Raw genomic sequence first — 19,270 nt, 5'->3', positions numbered from 1 at the left:
GGTAAAGCTGAAGTATGATAACCAGCACAGTGCTCATCTGTGAGATGCTTTAAATCCACAGAGATTCACATCCCAGATTTGGAGCTAGTCAGCTAATTCTAGCAAGCATTCTTTTCTAAAATGGTACTCTATACTAGAACTATGTGATGTGTTCTTCCTTTTCTTGATGATTATACCCCTGCCAGAAAATGGGAAAGCAATTGCAATAACAGAGTGGAAGAAGTGAAGGTGGTATGTACTTTATAGATCACTTCATTTCTTCACTCAGTGGCCATTCATTTTCTACAGTCACGCAAGATAATACAGAGGATAGTAACACTCTATTCACGATGTGGTGATTTTATGGAAAGATTGTGCATTCTGATTATTGTTTATTGCAGTTCTATCTACCTGGCAGTGAGAATGCAGGCAGGAACGTTAAAAAAATCACACAACACAAAAACTGACTTATGAAAGTCTTTTATTAGATTGATAAACCTTCACTATATTGTTTAAACTTGAATATTGAGGAACAGACTGAATAATCACAATATTTTAAAAAATCACAACAAGTAAAGCCAAAAATTCATTAATGTATTTCCAAGTGTAAAACTTCCTAGATTTTATTCACACCATCGGCATTGGAAAAAGACTGTGTTTTGCCACCAAAAAATTATTCTTTATCCCCTAGATTAGGTAGCAAACATATTTTAATTAGTTTGTTATTGGTGTGGGGGGGGGGGGGTCTCTGGTTCCAAGGCTCCTTTTTTTTTGTAAACAAAAAAGTTATCTGCTTCCTTGTACAGCTAATTAGTCAAATGAAATAAATTAATTTATTTAAATAAAAGTGAAGTGAAATCAGGTGTCCTTTGCAAACAATGCAGGGGCATAAAATGAGTGTTAAGCCTGACTGTGCTGTCAAAGGATGCAGCATCTCTTTAAGATCTATGTCTGATCAGTATGATATTTCCCCAGCTTGTAGAACATCTCTTCCACCCACTCAGACCCCTAAAAATTACTAATAGCCCTTCCATCTGAATTGACCTCAAAAGTAGAAATCTTTGGTTTTTTTAAGAGTGTCTTTCTGGGGCTGTCCTTTCAAACCTGTAAAAAGACAAGGCTATGCAAGATTGTTCTGATTATACTCCAGCTGAGTACCATCTGCTTTTCAGCTAATGAGCACTTCGTCTTCCTAATTCCTCTCCCAATTCTTCCCTACTTCAGTATAAAACGTTGCATTGTACTTTTTTCTAAAAATTCTAAATTGGAATTCAAAGATAAAATGCTTTGCAATAAAATATTCTCTCCAAATAAAATATGGGAAAATTGCCTTTCCTCCCAGTGTAAATTTTGGTTTAAATTTAAATGCACTTTCTGATGTAGAGACATAAAACGAACAGAGTTTTAAATGTGAAAGAGTGGGTGTTTAGAATTTGTTTGAGTGGCAATCCTAATGACTGAAACCTTCCTAAGAACACCGATGAGTCTACATGATATTATTTAATGTCCCATAGCACAGTAACCACAGTCCTCTGGTTCACACAGCAAAACAACCTCCCCCACCTTCTTTTTGTACATCACCTTTCCACTGCACTATGTCTTAAACACATATACTATCCTTTTTGGAACTGAATTCCAAAGACTGGATTCAACAGTTTTCATAAAGCACTAAGTTTGACCTTCAAGGTCCACATGAAATGCTTCGTGTTACACCTTCGTGAAATCTGCCCTGGATTTCAACAGCAACAAAACAAGCATTTCCTACCAGTGAGCGCCAAATACGAAGCTAATGTGGGAGCATCCTTATGTTCATGACTGTGCACAATTGCTGATTACTGCTGCATTTCATACTAAAAAACAATGGTGGGAAAATAAGTGTTTTGGTGAGATCTAAAACCAGCTCCCTACTACAGGGTAATTTCTTTCCTGTAGTTCTTGTATCATGCCTTCGGGCAGGAAAACACTCTCTGTCTCTACCTGAGGAGCCATCTGGGTAAGCTACCTAAGATACAATGCACACATGGAACAGAGCACTAAACACACTGCCTTTGTGACCAGAATTTAACACAGTTAACCTGACAAAGTAATGAAATTGTGTGTGTGATGCCTTTTTGGTTTCTTTTGCTTTTATGAAGACCTCTTCTGTTCTACTCTTACTAGAATATGTGAGTACAGAGCCAGATTTTCAAAGGGGTTAACCCTTTTTTCACTCCCTAAAGAGTGAAAAGGACACTTCAGGTTGAAAAAAATGCTAGAACTGAATCTTTCAGAATTGACTAAAGGTTCAGGGCTTTTGTGAATGGTTTGAGGAAATGCTGAATGCAAAGCACTGGAAAAATTCTGATTTCAATTACCAGGATTTCCCGGTGGCCATACTGAAACACAGACCTGGCATGTCTTAACTCTGTTGGAAGAACTATGTGTTCTTAAAGAGCCACAACAGAGTTGTTCTTAGAAAAAGTTTTTTTCTCCTAAAGAACAGAAGACATTTTAAATTGCACCAACAAGCTTGAGGCAGAAAAGTTGGGTAAGGTGTAGGAAAAACACCTCTGAGGAGATCTTAAATTCATATGTTGCTATGATTGTGCATTCTGTTTCCTGCCCTTGCAGACAAATGTACAGCATATATACACACACCCATTCAGGGTACATTTTGTAAGCAAAAACATTAAGCATAAGCACTTCTGTGTATCTGACACAAGGCTAATCCATGCAACTGTTCTGAACACAAAATACATAAAGATTTAAAAACTAATGAAAACTGCATCTCCATATCTGGTAACGGTACAGAAGGTCTGAAATTCTACCACTGATAGGACTGCTAAATTAAAGGTAATGCTTGCCAATGAAAGCTTGCCAGGGTGCATGAAAAGTGACTTCTCAATCCACTCTCTGTGTTTTCCAGACATAAAAGAGCCCCTACCACCAGAGAAGTAACACACCCGCCGACAGCTCTCCCAGTAGGGGTTGCATGTTCAGACTGGTTGCAGAATGGAAACGGGCTCAGCATGAGCTGCTTTGCAGCTGATGCCCCATGCTGTGTGTCAAGAGAACACCTCTAGCCTACATATTAGGAAACTCCTCCACAAGTTTTAATACAATTGGTATTAGAAGCATAGATAGAAACCTTTCAGGACTCAAAAGTTTCCTATGCCATGGCTTTACTGGCAACATGCTGAGAGTCAAGGTCCCGTGTGCTGATTGTGCTCTGCAAGTAAATAGGTTAGTCTCTACATGCACATGAAAATCAGGTTGGAAATGCTCGGTGGCCCGACAGTCACCCACCTCTAACCCATCACAAAATTCCAAGCTTGTGCTGCAAGAACTGACAATATAATTGAATGTCTCAACATAACAGCTTAGATTGGATGGATGATGTAGGGTCAAATTCTACCACCCTGGCCAAAAGCAGGAGCTCAGTCTGCCAAGTCTGGTCTATAGCAGCAGAAATGGTGAGAGGGGGTCACAATAGCTGTTACTCCAGTAATTACAGCATAATAAATAGTTACTGGAGGCACAACTGCAGAGAGTTTGGATCAGAGGGGGAGGAACTGCCTCTGCAAGCGTATGACATTTTTGCAGAACGCAGATCAAGAATACAATACCAGTCCTGAGGGACACATACTCTAAGCACACTCACCTCTCGCTTGTTCAGTTCCAGGCCAAAAGGAGCAGCTATTATTTTGCACTCAGGAGGACAAAGTGCATGCTGATTAAAACTTCAAATTGTCTGTTAAAGACTTTACAGTGATCAGCTTGTACAACTGGAAAAATACTACTTGTGACAACAGAAGTTTAAACAAAGCTACACAAAATTGCCTTTTGTTGATCTGCATATCATATTGTCTCTTAAAAGAAGTTATACTACACTGTAGCACTACGATAAATGCTATTCCAAAAATAAAGTTTATATATCTTAGGAAACTTCTCTGAGTGTCCAGATTACTGTTTTCCTTTAAATGTTTTATACACCATGTCATCCATACTTTAGGACCAAGCAATATGTGGTTCACAAGGCATTTATCCCCTAAGAGTTTTATCCCCCAAACAGAGTTCCCCTACAACTTCATGTGTTATTTCGAAGAGAGCATTGAGGAGAGAAGTGGGACTTTGATCTGGCAGTTTTTTATAGCAAGAACAGAAAGAAGCTCTCATCTCTGGTCACAGTTTAGAATCACTCCCCAAGATGTGGTATCCTGAAGCCAAATTCTGACTAGAAGCTGCCTCTGAAAAGCAAAGTGATTATTCCTGCTTGCTCAGGTACTTGATCAGCACGGGTACCACAAGTTCTGGCGTCCACATGAGCTGAATGAAAATAAAGTCCAAGGTGCTCTCTGATCTGGGAATGTTATCTGCATAAAAAATTTGATAGTGCTGTCATGATGTCTGTGATCAAATATGCAATAGATTTCTACTGGCAAAACTGTAAAAAGTTCACTTTATTAAAAATAAACCAAACCAAAATCACAAAACCCCCCAACAACAAAAACAAACAAACAAAACCAAACCAAGCCCCCATAACACTTAACCCTCCCTAAAAACCAAAAAATTTAAAGCCCTTTCATTTTCAAATTAACAAATTCATGCTTTTAAAATGGCCAAGTTAATCCATTTCCATTTCATTCTATGCTAAACTAGCAGGAAAGAATGGAAAAATAAAGAAAGAAGTTTCAGAGGCAGTATTAATTTATTTCTCTAATTTCAAATTCTCACACATTCAATAAACAAATTTAGTGGATTATGGTATATTAGCCTGGAAATATTGCTTAAAGTTGTATTTTATTATGAAATCTTACCTCAGCTGAATGCATGGAGGGATGACATTGCTTGTAAATATCACATTTTAAACACACATTTTTTTATACCTCTTTCTGTATTATGGGAAGTTTTCACTCCCATTAAACTTTGCTTTAATACAAGCATTCTCTTGTTTTTACACTGAGAATGGAATAAAGCACATGACTCAGATCTGCATGTCTGTATATCAAGTTACATATTTACTATTCCATTTATCACTAGAGTTTGCTGTCTTGTCTTGAAAAAATCCATGTAACTTTTGACAGAGAACATCTAATCCTAGACAAAATGGAAAAACTTGACTGCTTCCTATATATATTTGCAGAACTGAACAAATCTAGGTTCCCAGCAGGCTGGTGCCTTGCTCTCTTATGCAAGGCAAGCGATTACTCACAACCCTGTCAAAGGCAGCAGGCAAGACCCAGTAGCCTGTTTTTGCATGGTGGGTCTGATTTTCAGGGATGCTGAGCACCCCCAGTGAGACCCTCACCTGCTTTTCTCAGAAACAGAAAGCAAAAGACCCTACTCCTCATCATGTTCATCAGCAGTATTTTAGCTGTTGGCTTCAGAGGTCATGAAATCAAACTTCCTAGTGCCAGTAAAGACTTGCTCTGTACATTGCAGAATAAGGTCCTGCAGTGACTAATCCTAAGCAGGAGGCAAGCTGCTGACAACAACTGAGTACTTTTATGTGGAAATTGAACCTGTCAGGGAGAGGATCTGTTTTTGCAGAATTCCTCTGCTCATTGGATAAAACCTGTGCTGTGCAGAGTGCAGGTGTTAATTTATTACCACAGTACTGTTGCTGCATGCCTGAGCAGCAGAGCGGCCTGTAACCACCTATTCAGAGTCTTTGCCTGACTTAAACTAGCTACTGTTTTCAGAATTTATCCTAATAGTATCCAGATGCCCCACCAAAGCCTGGCCAAAGTGTTAACATTTTATTTGGTCTGAAAGACACCAAGTTCTGCAATGTAAAATAATTTCCTCCTTTTGGAGACCTCTTCAGAGACTGGTTGTCTGTTACGATTTGATGCAAGTTTCTCAGCAAACAAACAAACAAACACATACATACACACAAATATATGTATAAAATTTACATTCACTTTCCAAACAATTCAATGGGCATTGAAAGCCTCATTTGAGTACAAAATTCCTTTCAATTTTCTGCACAACATCTCAGGTTGCTATAAATGAAAGGCTGTTTTTCTTATTTGCTACTCTGGTAACTCAGTACATTTCTCCAGTACAACTTATGGTTGACAAAAACCAGCTAAGTAGGAACAATTATTAAGACTTGCATCACACAAGAACTTTTTGGAGTTCTGGGAGTTTACTTAGAGGAACTGGGGCTTTGTGAGATGCTAGCAAATTATTCTATGCTTTAGCAACCATTACCCTAAGTCCTTAACACTTAGCGTAGCTGCTTAGCATGCCCATTGTGTTACACCACATCTCTGTTACCTACACCATAGAGGTCAGGTAAGATGTTTATGCACAGCATGGAACATGCAATATAGTGTTGGACAGAATAGCCAGGATTTGTATTTCAGTATGTAAACTGCAGGCTCTGAATCTGAGTGGTTAATCCTCATTACTCACTTCACATTTTCTTGCTATGTATCCATAAGCTGTGACAAAAACATCTATCAGTCAGGTCCTCTGTTCCCTTCTCCCAGCAAAGCATGGCTTTGAGACCCCTGAGTGGACTGTCACCATGCATTCCCCATACAGAAACATCTGGCATTTTAGAAAAGGCACAAGAAAATGGCATTTTCAGAAGAGTCAGATCCCACTCTGAACATAACTCACAGAAGTCTATTCCTGAAGCGATTTTTGAGGTACTGAAACATATTTTAAAGACCTGAGTTCACTGACATCTGCTCCTAGTCTCTGCAAGAACTGTGTCATGTTAATGTTGCATTCTCCTTGTCAAGTATGCCTCTAAAACCCAAAAGTGTTAGAAACATTCCAGTGAACTCAAGACCAGTGGAAAATTAAGCTAACACCTTTATGTTCATGCTATTGATGATGGGTTAGTCTTTGAAAGCCTTATCTGGTTCTTTGAGCCCATCTGGTTCCAAGGAGTCTTTCAGAAGAGCCCATGGGGTTAGGATATCTATTCCTTGACACAAAGAAAAATAAAATCCTGCCAGGATGAAGGGAGAAAAATGACTTCTACATTCCCTAACATCAGCCAGCTATTGGAGTTTATGCTGACATCTCTCAATCCCTCCCAAAAGGAAGTGACAGTACTTCAAACACTTATTCAGCCATAGAGCACCACATTCTTTCCTACAGACAGCTCCAGAGTTTCATTCAGCTCTTGATCTCAGCTGACAGCCACTGCTGCCCTCAGTGTGCCTACAGGCTTGGGTACAATAGGCAGCAGGAAAACAAAAGGGAAGAAAAGGGAGAAAATGAAATTAAAATGCAATTTCTTTTTTTCCAAAATGAAAAATTGAGTTCTTTAACCTTTAAACATGCTTGTTTACTTACAGAAAGTGTACTTCAGGCACAAGAGGTTTGAGTATCAGTCATATAACATGTTAAATTGAAATAGTATCGGGATTGTCCCATGCAGTCAGCTATATTATCCCCTATCAAGAAGTTGAAGTTGCAGTTTTCGTATACATATATATATATATAAAGTATGCATCATTCACACAATGGTCTCCTGGTCTGAGTTGACTCCAGTGGGGTTTATGTAACAACAGTACCTGTCATAAGGGCTGCTATCCTTGTAAGAGCAGACAATGATACTGTCTTTAGGAGCCACAAAAATGTTGTCTTCAATGTCAGGGCAAGGAGTGCTGTCCCTGCTGGGAGAAGAGCTCTTCTTCTCCAAGGCACTGTATGTGGAGCCATCTCCCACGAACACATTCTCTGGCATCTCTGGGTAACAGCTCTCCAGGTATTTCAGCATCTCCTCCTGCTCCACCTTTTTGGTGAGGCTCTTGCACTCTGCCGTGGCAGCGGCGGTGGTGCTGGTGGTGCAGATGAACACGGTGTCCTCTCCCCTCAGCCCTCTCCTGTCCTTGTGGTAAGCTTTCCGGGCCAGCTCGTCACAACTTCCCTTGCCAGACTCCAGGTCCGAGGGGGTTCTTAGCAGCTCCATGACATCCCGGTCCTTGACTTCCTTACAGCACGGACGCATGTTCTCGGGACATTTGGTGCAGCCGTCGGTCTTTCTGGTGAGGGCAATGGCGGCGATACCCGGCAGGCAGATGGCCGGCCCGATGGCCAGCAGCGGGATATCTCCCAAGGTCTCTCCCTTGATGCCAGACACGGTGAACATGAAGCCGAACACCAGAAAGACGCTGACCAGAGCCACCACCAGCCCCGTCCGGGGGTTGATGTCATCGGGTCTCAGGGTCCGCGCCATCCAGCTGGTGCGCACGGGGACGCTTCCCTCCACCGGAGCGCCCCTCGGGGCAGAGGACAGACGCTCCCCGGCAAGCTTCCGAAGTTTCCCGGACAGTGAGGCGCGGAGGACCCCGACCGCCGGCACGGCTCGGTTTCCCTTCGGTGCAGCCGCAGACGGAGGGCGGGCCGGGGCCGGGAGCTGTCCTGCCTCCTGCCTCCTCCCTCGCTCCCTCCCTCCCTCGCTCGCTCCCTCGCTCCCGAGAGCCGGTCGGAGCGGATCCCCCGCTTGCAGCCCCGCCGCGCCCTCCCACGCTGGCAGCGGGCGCAGGGGGCTCAAACCCTGCCGGAGGCCGGGGGTAGAGAGACCGGGCGGCTTCCAGCAGCAGCGGCCGGGGAGGCAGCTGCCGCGAGGGTTCACCTGCCCGGCCTCCACCTCCTCGTCCTCGTCCTCGCCCGGCCCCACCGGAGCCCCGCACAGCCGTGAGTACGCGCACCGCCCGGCGCGGGATGCTGCGGGGCCGGCGCGGGGGCTCGGCGGGGTTGCCCCTACCTGATGGCCACCGCTGCTTGGCCGGCCGCTGCCGCCACCCCGGGCAGCCTCTCCCTCTGGGGCGAAGGGGAGCGGACCCCCGACGGGCGTCCTTCCTCGGGAAGCCGGGATGTACATCCTCCGCAAGGACCCTCGCACTTAAAGCCTCTTCTTCGGTGAGGACGGGGCTTGCGAAGTAAATCCTCTCCCGGACAGACGGCAGTCCTGCCTCAAGTCTTCTCCCGAGTTAGGCATAAGTGGAGAGCAAGGCTTCAGGAGATGCTGTGCTGCAGCTGGATTTCATCCTGAAGGTGGGCCTTAGGGATAAAGCCTCTCTTGATGTTATTCCCTGCCCAAGAGTGAACATAGATGTTGGGGTTCCCTTGGTATCCATGGCCTGCCGACTGTGATGGTGACGTTCTGTCCCTGTGATTTGATGCACTTCAGTGATGGTAATTTGAAGTAAGCACCACCAGCAGAATGAGTATAGAAAAGGATCTCAAATAGGTGGGAATGTGGAAAGGCAGCAGCATGTTCAGGCAGGTTGCCAGTGATACAAAGGACTGAATGCTTTCACTTGGGGCAGAGATACTGGGAGGTAAAAAAGAGTGATACCAGAAAGCTTCCAAGAAAATTAAGGTAACAGAAAAGGACACTCTGAACTAACAATCGTGAAACCATGGCTTCTCTAAGTTCTCCCATTAACATGATTCATTTTCCTCATACTACAAACTTGGAGAGCTCAGAGAGGCCAATTTAGAAAGCACTCAAATGTTTCTCAAGTCATGAAAAGCATGGGTTTTATTTACCCTCCCTACAGTACAACATCAACAGAGTACCTCTGTGTTCGAGGTTTCCAACTTGCCTTGCAGAGAGCAAGTCCAAGAATATAATTTCATAAGTGGGAACAACTCTTGCCTTACAGGACACTTTCTTCATAAACGGGGTGTCAAGATATAGTGTTTACTGTTTAATTTGAAGGATGAGTAAATAGGAGTAGAAGTATACACTGGGGAGAGTTTTTAAGTCTGTGGCAATGGCTTGTGTTTGAGATTAAAAGTTTGTAATGGACCATGATCATTGTTTCAACTTGTCCTCCAGAAAACTGTCCAATACAATTCACACTGAACCTCTCACCTGTTGCAGAGTGGGCTGAAACAGGCATGTTCTGGACTCTGCTAGAAATACCTTTCTTGACTGAAAGACTTAAAAATCAAAACCTTCCAGCTAGCACAAGTTAACTTCTACTTTTGCCACTGCAGGATTTAGCAGTATGAGAAATGATGGTAGTGTCTCAGCCCCTATTTTCCAGAGTGAGAATTTGCTGTTTCTTTCCATCTGCTGTTATTCAGACACAGCTTTTATGTTCTCACAATGGAATGAATAATGCCTTTTTTTATCCATCAGCTAGATTCTGGATGAAAGAAAGTGATTAATCTTCAGCAAGCCTGTCCCACATAACTAAAATGTTGTAAAGTGTAAGTTATGAAGTTATGAGTATGTTGGTAAATAATGCCATGAAAGTCACTGTTCCTGCTCCCTGACCTTCCTTCACCTCCCCTAGTGCATTTGAATAGTCTTTCAAAAAATTGGAAATTGTTCTTTGGTTGAAAAACAAATGATGCCTGGGAAAAGCAATTACCTGAAGCTGTATTCATCAACAGTCCTTCAGAGATAGAAAAAGAACACAGAAATGTAAATATTAGTGGCATTAGTGGAGGGGAAAATTGCTGTAACAGCTGAAGTACATGTCAGAATATCTAACAGGAGTAAAAATGGCCCTTCAAATTTAAGCAACAGGCTTACTGAGATGGAAGAGGGAACATCTACTTCAGAACAGAAAGCTGTTAGTGGACAGAAAAACACAGAAAATGTCAGGACAAAGGTGGAACTAAATGTCTTCAATTTGTCCCTTTGTGAGTGATTTCAAGACAAGATTATGTGCTTCCAGTAGGAGGGGATAGAAAGGGAAAACAATCACCCTGTTCCAGGAAAGCATGCCACAATTGTTAAAATTGTCTTTCCAAGCTAGGAATCAAGAGATCAGCAAGTGCTACTTAACACAACTGAGCAACAATGCAAATGGTTGAAATTTCTATCCTGTTCGTAACTAGAGAAAAAAAAAATTGCTTCTTTGAGGTGAAGTATGTTTCTGTTCTGGTGCTGTACACAAAAATTAGGTACTCAACAGCTTTTTTACCTCAGTCTTCAATGGCAACCTCTCTTCCCCCTTCTTGAGTGGATGGACAGCAGGATGGGGACTGAAGGAAAAAAGTGCTCTCTACTGTAATAGGTCAGGTCTGTGATCACCTGAAGAACCTGAACATGTCCATGGGATCTGATGAGATGCTGTGCTGGTTTTGTTTGGGATAGAGTTCATTTTCTTCACTGTGTCTGGTATGGGGCTATGTTAGTAATGTAGAGGTGCTTACACAGAGCCAAGGCCTTTTCTGCTTTTTGTGCTACCGCACTGGTGAGGAGGTTGGGGGTGCCTGGGAGGTTGGGAGGAGACACAGATGGGACAGGTGATCCCAACTGACCAAAGGGATATTCCAGACCATGTGACATCATGCTCAATATATAAAATGGGGGCAAGAAGGAGGAAAGGTGGGAAATTTGGGGTGATGATGTTTGCTTTCCCAAGTCACTGTTATAGCTGATAGGGCCCTGCTCTACTGGAGATGGCTGAACACCTGCCTGCCCATGGGAAGCGGTGAATCCATTCCTCGTTTTGCTTTCTTTGCGTGTGTGGATTTTAGTGTCCCTATTTAACTGTCTTTATCTCAACCTGTGACTTTTCTACCTTTTACCTTCTGATTCTCTCTCCAATTCCAGTGGTGGGGGGGGGGGGGGGGTGAGTGAGTGGCAGCTGGGGCTTGGCTGCTGGCTGGAGTTAAACTGTGACAGATGCATCCCAGAGTCCCAAGGGAATTAGTTCACATAGTTGCCAAGCCACTCTCCTGGTACTTGAAAAGTCCTGGCAGTCAGGTGGAGTGCCAGGTGACTGGAAGAGCAGAAATATTGGACCCATGTTTAAAAAAGGTAGGAAAGAGTACTCTGGGAGCTACCGATCTCTCAGCCTCCCTGGACTAACCTTTCCTATCAAAAGCTATCCAGTGCTCTCTAAATTGTCTAGAGAAGGATGTGATGGGTGGACTGTTCAGTGGATAAGGAATTGGTTGAACATATCCAGAGGGTAGTGGTGAATGGCTCAATCTTCACATGTAGGTTGGTTATAGATGGTGTCCGTTAGGGATCTGTCTTGGGACAAATACTGTTTAATGTCTTTCTCAGTGATGGAGAACCACTGGCAGATTTGCAACCAACCTGCTTTGAGTGGTTTGAGTGTTGCTGTTGATGTACCTCAGGGATGGGATGCCATCCAGAGGGACCTGGACAAGCTCAAAAAGTGGACCCATGAGAATCTCATGAGGTTTAACAAGACCAAGAACAAGGTACTGCACCTGGGTCAGGACACTCCCAGTACCAGCAAAGGCTGGGGATGAACAGATGGAGAGCAGCCCTTTGAGAAGGATTTGGGGATGCTGGTGGGTGAGAGGCTGGACATGACCCAGCCATGAGCACCCACCCACAGCCCAGAAAGCCAAATGTGTCCTGGGCTGCATCCAAAGCAGCGTGGGCAGCAGGGGAGGGAGGGGATTCTGCCCCTCTGCTCTCTGCTCTGGTGAGACCCCACCTGGAACACTGCATCCAGCTCTGGGGTCCCAGCACAGGAAGGACATGGACCCGCTGGAGTGAGTCCAGAGGAGGCCACCAAGATGATTAGAGAGATGGAGCACCTTTCCTACAAGGAAAAGCTGAGAGAATTGTTGAACCTCATGAGATTCCTGTGGGCCCACTTCTCCATCTTGTCCACATCCCTCTGGATGACATCCTGTCCTTCAGGAGTGTCAACCACACCACTCACCTTGGTGTCATCTGCAAATCTGCAGAGGGTGCACGTGATCCCTTCATCTGTGTCATTAATGAGATAGTAAACAATGCTGGAGCCAATACGGACCCCTACGGGATATCCGAGATATCCGGGATATCCGGGATACTGATGTCCATTGGGACTCTGAGCTGTTGACCACTACCCTCTGGATGCGACAGTCCAACCAACTCCTTATCCATCTAACAGTCCGCTCATCAAATCCATCTCTCTCCAATTTAAAGAGCAGGATGCTGTGAGGAACCATGTCAAAGGCTTTGCAGAAGATAAATGACATTCACAGCCCTTCCCTTGTCCACTGATGTAGTCACTCTATTCACTCTCTATTTCCAGTCACTGGGGATTTCTCCTGACTGCCATGGCTTTGCAAATATGGTGGAGCGTGATTTGGCAACTATATCAGCCAGTTCTCTCAGGACTTTCTGGGATGCATCTCAATGGATCCCATAGACATATATCCTCAGGTGATCATGAACATGATCTCTTAAGGAAGGAAGCACTTTTCTCACCCAGCCCCCACCTTGCTGTCCATCCACTCAAGAGGTGTGGGAGGAGAGACTGACAATGAAAAAAGTTGCTGAGTATATCAGCCTTCTCTCATCCGTTGTTACCCATTTTCTAGTCATGTCATCAGAGGAGTATGTTTTCTTTGACCTTTCTTAATTACCATGGAGCAACCAAAACAGCTATTTGGATAAGCAGCTTTAGATGTACTACATTCTTTTTGGTTTTCTTATGTAGATTTGAGGACAGAGATCAGAAAAAGATGGACTGAGCTGGATGTGGTGAAAAGAGTACCACTTGGATGACAGGTAATTTTTCCTGGTACTTCTTTCTTAAGCCCTTTCTTAAACACATCTGCTGTTTTGTAGATGTGATTGTCTGCTTCAATGGCTTTTTGCAAGAGCAAAGCCTTACTCTGAGCAGGCAGTGCTGCAAAATCCATGGAAAAGTGTGTATGCCATATCTTTTAGTATCTTAAAGTTGAAAGATCAGGCAGAAGGAGTTTTGAATTAATACATTACAATGGACATCTGGCTTACCTATAGGATCTCAACCATACCATGCAAGGACTCCACAAGCCCTTAATAACATCACAGGTAAAATTAGACTAATTTTCACCTTCCAAGCTCTGTGGCAATGCTAAAACTTGATAGTGTTTCTGTGTATGGGATCATGTAAGTCCTATCTATAATTTGGATATGGAACATGGGACTTGTTTTGCTAGCAAGTTCTGTGTGGATTGGGATACTCAAGTTTCAAGCTTTTACACTAATGCACTTGTGCACATATTTGAGCCACCCCATTAGCTTGAGGACACAGTCAGTCATTCTGCTGTGGTCACTGGCAGGCACTTCAAACCTGCTCAAGAGCTGCTTCACAAAAGTCCTTCCTGTCTGCAGCAAGTAGTCCTTACTGAAAGTGGATGCTGAATGCGCAACATCCATCTCCAGGCCTTTTTGTACATTGTGTTTTCTTGGCAACACATACAAAAGGAAATACTTGACAATTTCTTTGTAATGTGCAACTATGTGCTGTGATCCTCATATACCTCATATACCTCAGTTAAGAGATTTTTTTTTTTTATTTGAAAATGCTTATTGTTTACCCAGATTCACATACCATAATTATCTTATTTATATTTCTTAGCGGTTTTGTGTAGCCACTTCTGATGCCTCTTCCATGCCTCTGGACTGCTCTCAAAGCCCCAGGCATTTCTCTGTGTCTTCATGTCCTCAAGCACAAGAAGTTCACCTGAAGGAGGATTTTTGTACTCTGTTCACTCAAGCCCCTGGGTCTCGCTCTTTGTAGACAACCATTTGTGCTTCACTGCTGCTTGCTGGCCAATTGGCCAGATGTGGAAGGACTCTGCTGATGAGAGCATCTGATCAATAAACAAGGGGCAAAAGGGAAATAACAGATGCCTGAAGGGCTTGTGTTTTGTCACTGAGCCATCACACCAGGAGTGGGATTCAGAAACCCTGGTAGTGAGTCATGCATCCGTCTTGAGGTGACCTCGGGGACTTAGCAGGATTGCTGTGGAAGAGGTACAGGCTGCTGTATGAGTCATGGCATCAGGCAATAAATTAGCCGATATAATTCACTGGGAACTTTGTCTATCTGCATCGCTCTGCCTGATGTGCTCTTTCCCTTTGGGAAGCTTCTGATTAAATATACTTTATTTCTTCTATCGAAAATTGCTCACAAAAGATGCAATAAACTCAGGGGAGTCACCCACAAGTACTGTGTGTTATGCACAGTGGTGAATAATGGGTGGCTTGCTTTGTCCCAGAGAACATAGAAAACATTTCTTAAAGGGGGTCTCTAATTGAGTTGCTTGTCTGTGGAGAAAGAGGAAGGGAAAATAGGTCATCTTGACCTACCTCTGCAGAAGAAGCTAATAATTTTTGATATGCTGAAACACTTTTAAAGCAGTTTCAAGCATAATCATGTAGAAATGACCATGTATTAGCGTACTTGCAGTGACTAATTCTTTCTGTGAAGCTTGCTGGCATCCTTCCTGTCTGTTTAGGAAAATTTAGTACAAAACCAAGGGAACTGATCAAAAGGCTATGCATGTTCCTTGCAGGCTCTGGAAGACTGGAACTTCCCAAGCCAATTAAACTTGAATCAAATTTAAATGGGAATGGATATGATCAAAGTCTATAGCTCATTAAAACAATGCAAATATGTCTTTAAAAAAAAAATCATCCTATGCAAAGAAGCAAAGAAATCTTTGTCATAACAGTCCTGATTTCCTGGCCCAGTGATTATGCCACATCTGCACCTTTTTGAAGATGTAGCAGCTAATCCTGGGAAACATTTCCAGGCATATGAATGACAAGGAAATAATCAGGAGCAGGCAGCGTGGATTCACAAAGGAGGAAGTCATGCTTGATCAGCCTGATAGCCTACAGTGAAACGGCTGGCCTGGTAGATGAGGGGAGAGTTAGTACTGTCTACTTGGACTTCAGTAAGGCCTTTGACTTTGTCTCCTGTAAGATCCTCCTAGACAGGCAGTTGTATGGCTTGGGTGAGCAGATAGTGAGCTTGACTGAAAACTGTTCAAATTGGCAGATCCGAAAGCTGATGATTAGTGGCACAACATCTACTTGGATGCCAGTGACTAGCAGTGTACCCCAGGGGTCAATACTGTGTCCTTCAACAATCTTCATTAGTGATCTGGATGATGAGGCAGAGTGCACAATCAGGAATTTTCAGAGAACATAAAACTAGGAGGAGCAGCTGATATCAGAGGGTCATGTTGCCATCCACAGGGACGTCAACAGCCTTGAGACATGGGCTGACAGGAACCTAATGAAATTCAGCAAGGGGAAATGCCAAATACTGCACATGCAGAGGGAAAAAAAATATATATGCTAGGTACTGCCCACCTGGAAAGCAGCTTGATAGAATAGGACCCAGGGACTTGGTGGGCACCAAGTTGAACATAAGCCAGCAGTGGGCCTTTGCAGCAAAGAAGGTGAATGATGTCCTGGGCTGCATTAGGAGGAGTATTGCCTGCCAGCTGGGAGGTGATCCTGCTCCTTTACTCAGAGCTTGTGAGGATATCCCTAGAGTACTTTGTCCAGTTCTGTGCTCCTCGTTACAGTAGAGCCATGAACATATTGCAGAGAATCCATTCTTCAATGGACCCTTCAAGGGAAGGGTCATTAAGACATCTCAGGGACTGGAGCACCTCTGCTATGAGGAAAGGCTGAGGGAGCTGGACCTGTTCAGCCACGAGGAGAAGGCTCAGAGGGATCTCATCAAAGTCTGTGAGTGTGTGCAGGCAGGTCACAAAGAGGACAGAGCAGAGCTCCTTCCAGTGGTGCTCAGTGACAGGACCAGAGGCAGTGGGCACAAACTGAAACATGGGAGGTTCCCTCTGAAGTTCAGGATACACTTTTTCATTGTGAGGATGACCAAACATTAGGGCAGATTGTCCAGAGAGGTAGTGCAGTCTCCATCCTTGGAAATACTCAAAAGTCATCTGGACACGGTGCTGGGCAACCTGCTGTAGATGACCCTGCTTGATTAGAGGTTTGTTCCAACATGCACCATTCTGTGATTCTTTTATGGCAGATAAAATGATGGATGAATGTGAACATGTGTGCATGCACAGGCTGAGAAGTCTCTCATCACTGTGTGCAGGGCACTGGAGAGAGGTAGGCAAAGCATTTTTTACTGGAGATGGGGATGCAAGCAACTGTCTTTGAAGGGGGTGAAATCTGCATGGTACACCAGGAATTCTCTGGGGGAAAGTGTGCAATGGGGCACAAGGTGTGCACACAAGTCACAGGGCATCTGTGTTTTTGAATAACATGAAATCTGCTTTTTTTCAGGAAGCAGCCTGTCCAATACCTGTCAAGTGGTGATGGCTTCCCTCCACCATCTGCTCCAGCAGATCATCAGCCATCACATGGCTGGAGGCACCAGGAGTGGCTTGCTGCAGTCCCATGGTAGCTCCTCACTCTCAGACATTTCCTCGGCAGCCCCCCTTCTTGCTGCCTGTGGGAAATACCTGCTACTTCACCCTCTGACACCTCACAAGCCGAGTATCTGAGAGCAGGTTTCTCAACCACTGCCCTCCAGCAGCTGTGGGGCCACAGACACTCCTCAGGGGACAGCTCACCTCAGCCCAGCTAGTTGCTGCTGGTGGCCGCTGTGAAGATCTTCAGGGCCTCTCTAAAGATCCAGGGGAGACTGGTGAGATAGGTATTTGTCAGCTCTGCTGTCCCAGTGATCGATACCTAGCAATAAGAGCAGCTGGGGATCAGAGCAAAGCATGTACACACTGAAATTTCCTTTTTTTTATTTGGCTTTTGGGTGCACCAGAGACTGAGGTCACAGAGTGATGGAAGCCTGTCCAGGCTTCCTTCCAACACTGAAAATGCTGCTGAAGACTGCGTTCAGAGGAAACACTGTTTGAGTTTGTACCCACAGGTACCCTCCATGAGGGGTTGTGGGGAAGAATATGCAGACATGGTTGTTAGGAAGATCTTGCTCTTTTCCTCCATGGATGGTGAAATGAATGGGTAGGAAGCGGTAGTAGCGGTAAGGCCTCTGTGATGGAGTGGGGAAAAATCAGATGTTCTGTTGTCCAAAGAAAAATTCATGTACACCACCATGGTCCTTGCATGCCACCACTGTCTAAAAATTAAGAACTGATTTGTACAGACATCACTCATAGGAGTGGCTAAATGTGTACTTGATTAACCTTAGTGCCCTGCCAACTAATTGGGCAGCTTATGGGGATGGCTTCACAGATGGTAATATTTCCTTTCTATGGACTTGTTCCCTTTTCCCATAGGCGGCAGCCATAAGTATCCATTATCTAACTAAGCCATCGCAGATGGTGAGATGACAACAACCATGAGTCAGTCATGGTACTGTACTGTGTCAGGGAGCAGTACTTAAAGGAAGGGTTGTGTGTTCACTGTGCCAGGATCTCAGCTCTGTGAATGCGTTAGGTATAGACCAGATCCTGGTGTTTCCTACATGAGGAAGTGTGTAAAACCAAAGGGCAAAGGATGTGATGGGGGAGGACTTTGCCAGCATTACACACCTTTCAGTGCAGTAAGGTGTTCTTGTGTTTCAAAGGCATTTGATGCAGAGGTGTAATAAAGTTTTTATTGCTGTACGCTTGGAGTGCTTGCAATGCTTAGAGTTGGTAAAAAACTTGCATGCTGATATCAGGGGATATCAAATGGCTTCTGATTGCAAGCGTGGGTGTAAATACTGCCTTTCACTCCCTTTCTGTAGAACAGACCTGTCTCTCTAAAGAAACGGGGAAAGATGCTGTAAAAATAGCTACATATGTTGCAGAGGAGGAGCAGAGCACCTGAAGGTCTCCAGCCATCCCACAGGAATGAGGGGTTGGTGCAAACCAAGCTTTGAGCACAGGCTCAGACCTGTTCCTCTACCACCCTCATTTCCCCTGCACTGTACCTGGAGCAGAGACAGCGCAGGCCACTTGGGGCAGCTTCATTTGAGCAGGGATGTTCCTTTCCACATCCCAGAGATACTGGGTTTAGAGGACCCCAGCAAATACTTACCCAATGTGTTTACTATTGCTGGCCCTTCACAGGCCATCATTCCCTGGTTGAGGCTCCATCTCTACATCCAGCATCAGGCATCAGGTGCCCTATGTCCTCTGTCAAGGGATCTCCAGCCTACAAAGAAGGCCATGTGGCAGGTTCCTTTATTGCTCTGCAGGTTGCTGTGAAATACTGTCCAAAGCATGTGCAAAACAGTTTAAATCACCTCCACCAAAGAACACATTTTCCACTGGTATTGTGGTAGGGAAGACATGGTAGTAGAAATTTTGCAACTTTTTGCTTTTTGCTCCTTCCTGCAAAATGCAAGTCGTTCCTCAGACTCTGACAGCATTTTGGGTCACCGTGGTGTGTGGGCACTGTCTCTTTAGCTGGCCTACTCCTGGAAGCCCTGTTACAGCAGGACAGCTGTCAGAGGTCTAGCCCCAAGACCTGCAGGTGAAGACACTGCTAAAGGAGAAGCCAGCGTGCTTCCTGCTTCCCTGACTGCTGCACCACAAGCAGATGGGCACAACCTGTGCAGTGTCACCCTGACACAGGATAAAGACCTTTGGGTGCACATCCTTGGGGCTTCCAGTTGATTCCAAA

At 44.4% G+C, this 19,270-nt stretch overlaps 2 protein-coding genes across 3 annotated transcripts in view; one reads left to right on the top strand and one right to left on the bottom strand.

Annotated features, from left to right (window-relative positions):
- Window positions 1-443: 443 nt before the first annotated feature.
- TMEM215 (transmembrane protein 215) lies at window positions 444-8,353 on the bottom strand. Its single transcript, XM_048291291.1, has 2 exons — window positions 7,276-8,353; window positions 444-4,331 (listed from the first exon to the last, which is right to left on the bottom strand). Exon 1 carries the CDS (start codon window positions 8,159-8,161, stop codon window positions 7,439-7,441), a length of 723 nt encoding a protein of 240 aa, XP_048147248.1. The 5' UTR covers window positions 8,162-8,353; the 3' UTR covers window positions 444-4,331; window positions 7,276-7,438.
- A 298-nt stretch (window positions 8,354-8,651) lies between these two features.
- Window positions 8,652-19,270, top strand: part of TOPORS (TOP1 binding arginine/serine rich protein, E3 ubiquitin ligase) — a 47,469-nt gene continuing 36,850 nt past the window's right edge. The window contains exons 1-3 of one of the 2 annotated variants that reach the window (XR_007200880.1): window positions 8,652-8,847; window positions 13,365-13,435; window positions 14,274-14,538. The gene's annotated coding sequence lies outside the window, so the exon portion shown is untranslated. Of the gene's footprint in view, window positions 9,134-13,364; window positions 13,436-14,273 lie in introns of those variants that run through there. The other variant, XR_007200881.1, reaches the window with a different exon arrangement.

The sequence above is a fragment of the Corvus hawaiiensis genome, chromosome Z (genome assembly GCF_020740725.1).
Source record: "Corvus hawaiiensis isolate bCorHaw1 chromosome Z, bCorHaw1.pri.cur, whole genome shotgun sequence".
NCBI lineage: Eukaryota > Metazoa > Chordata > Aves > Passeriformes > Corvidae > Corvus > Corvus hawaiiensis.
This window is presented reverse-complemented; position numbering and strand designations above follow the sequence as displayed.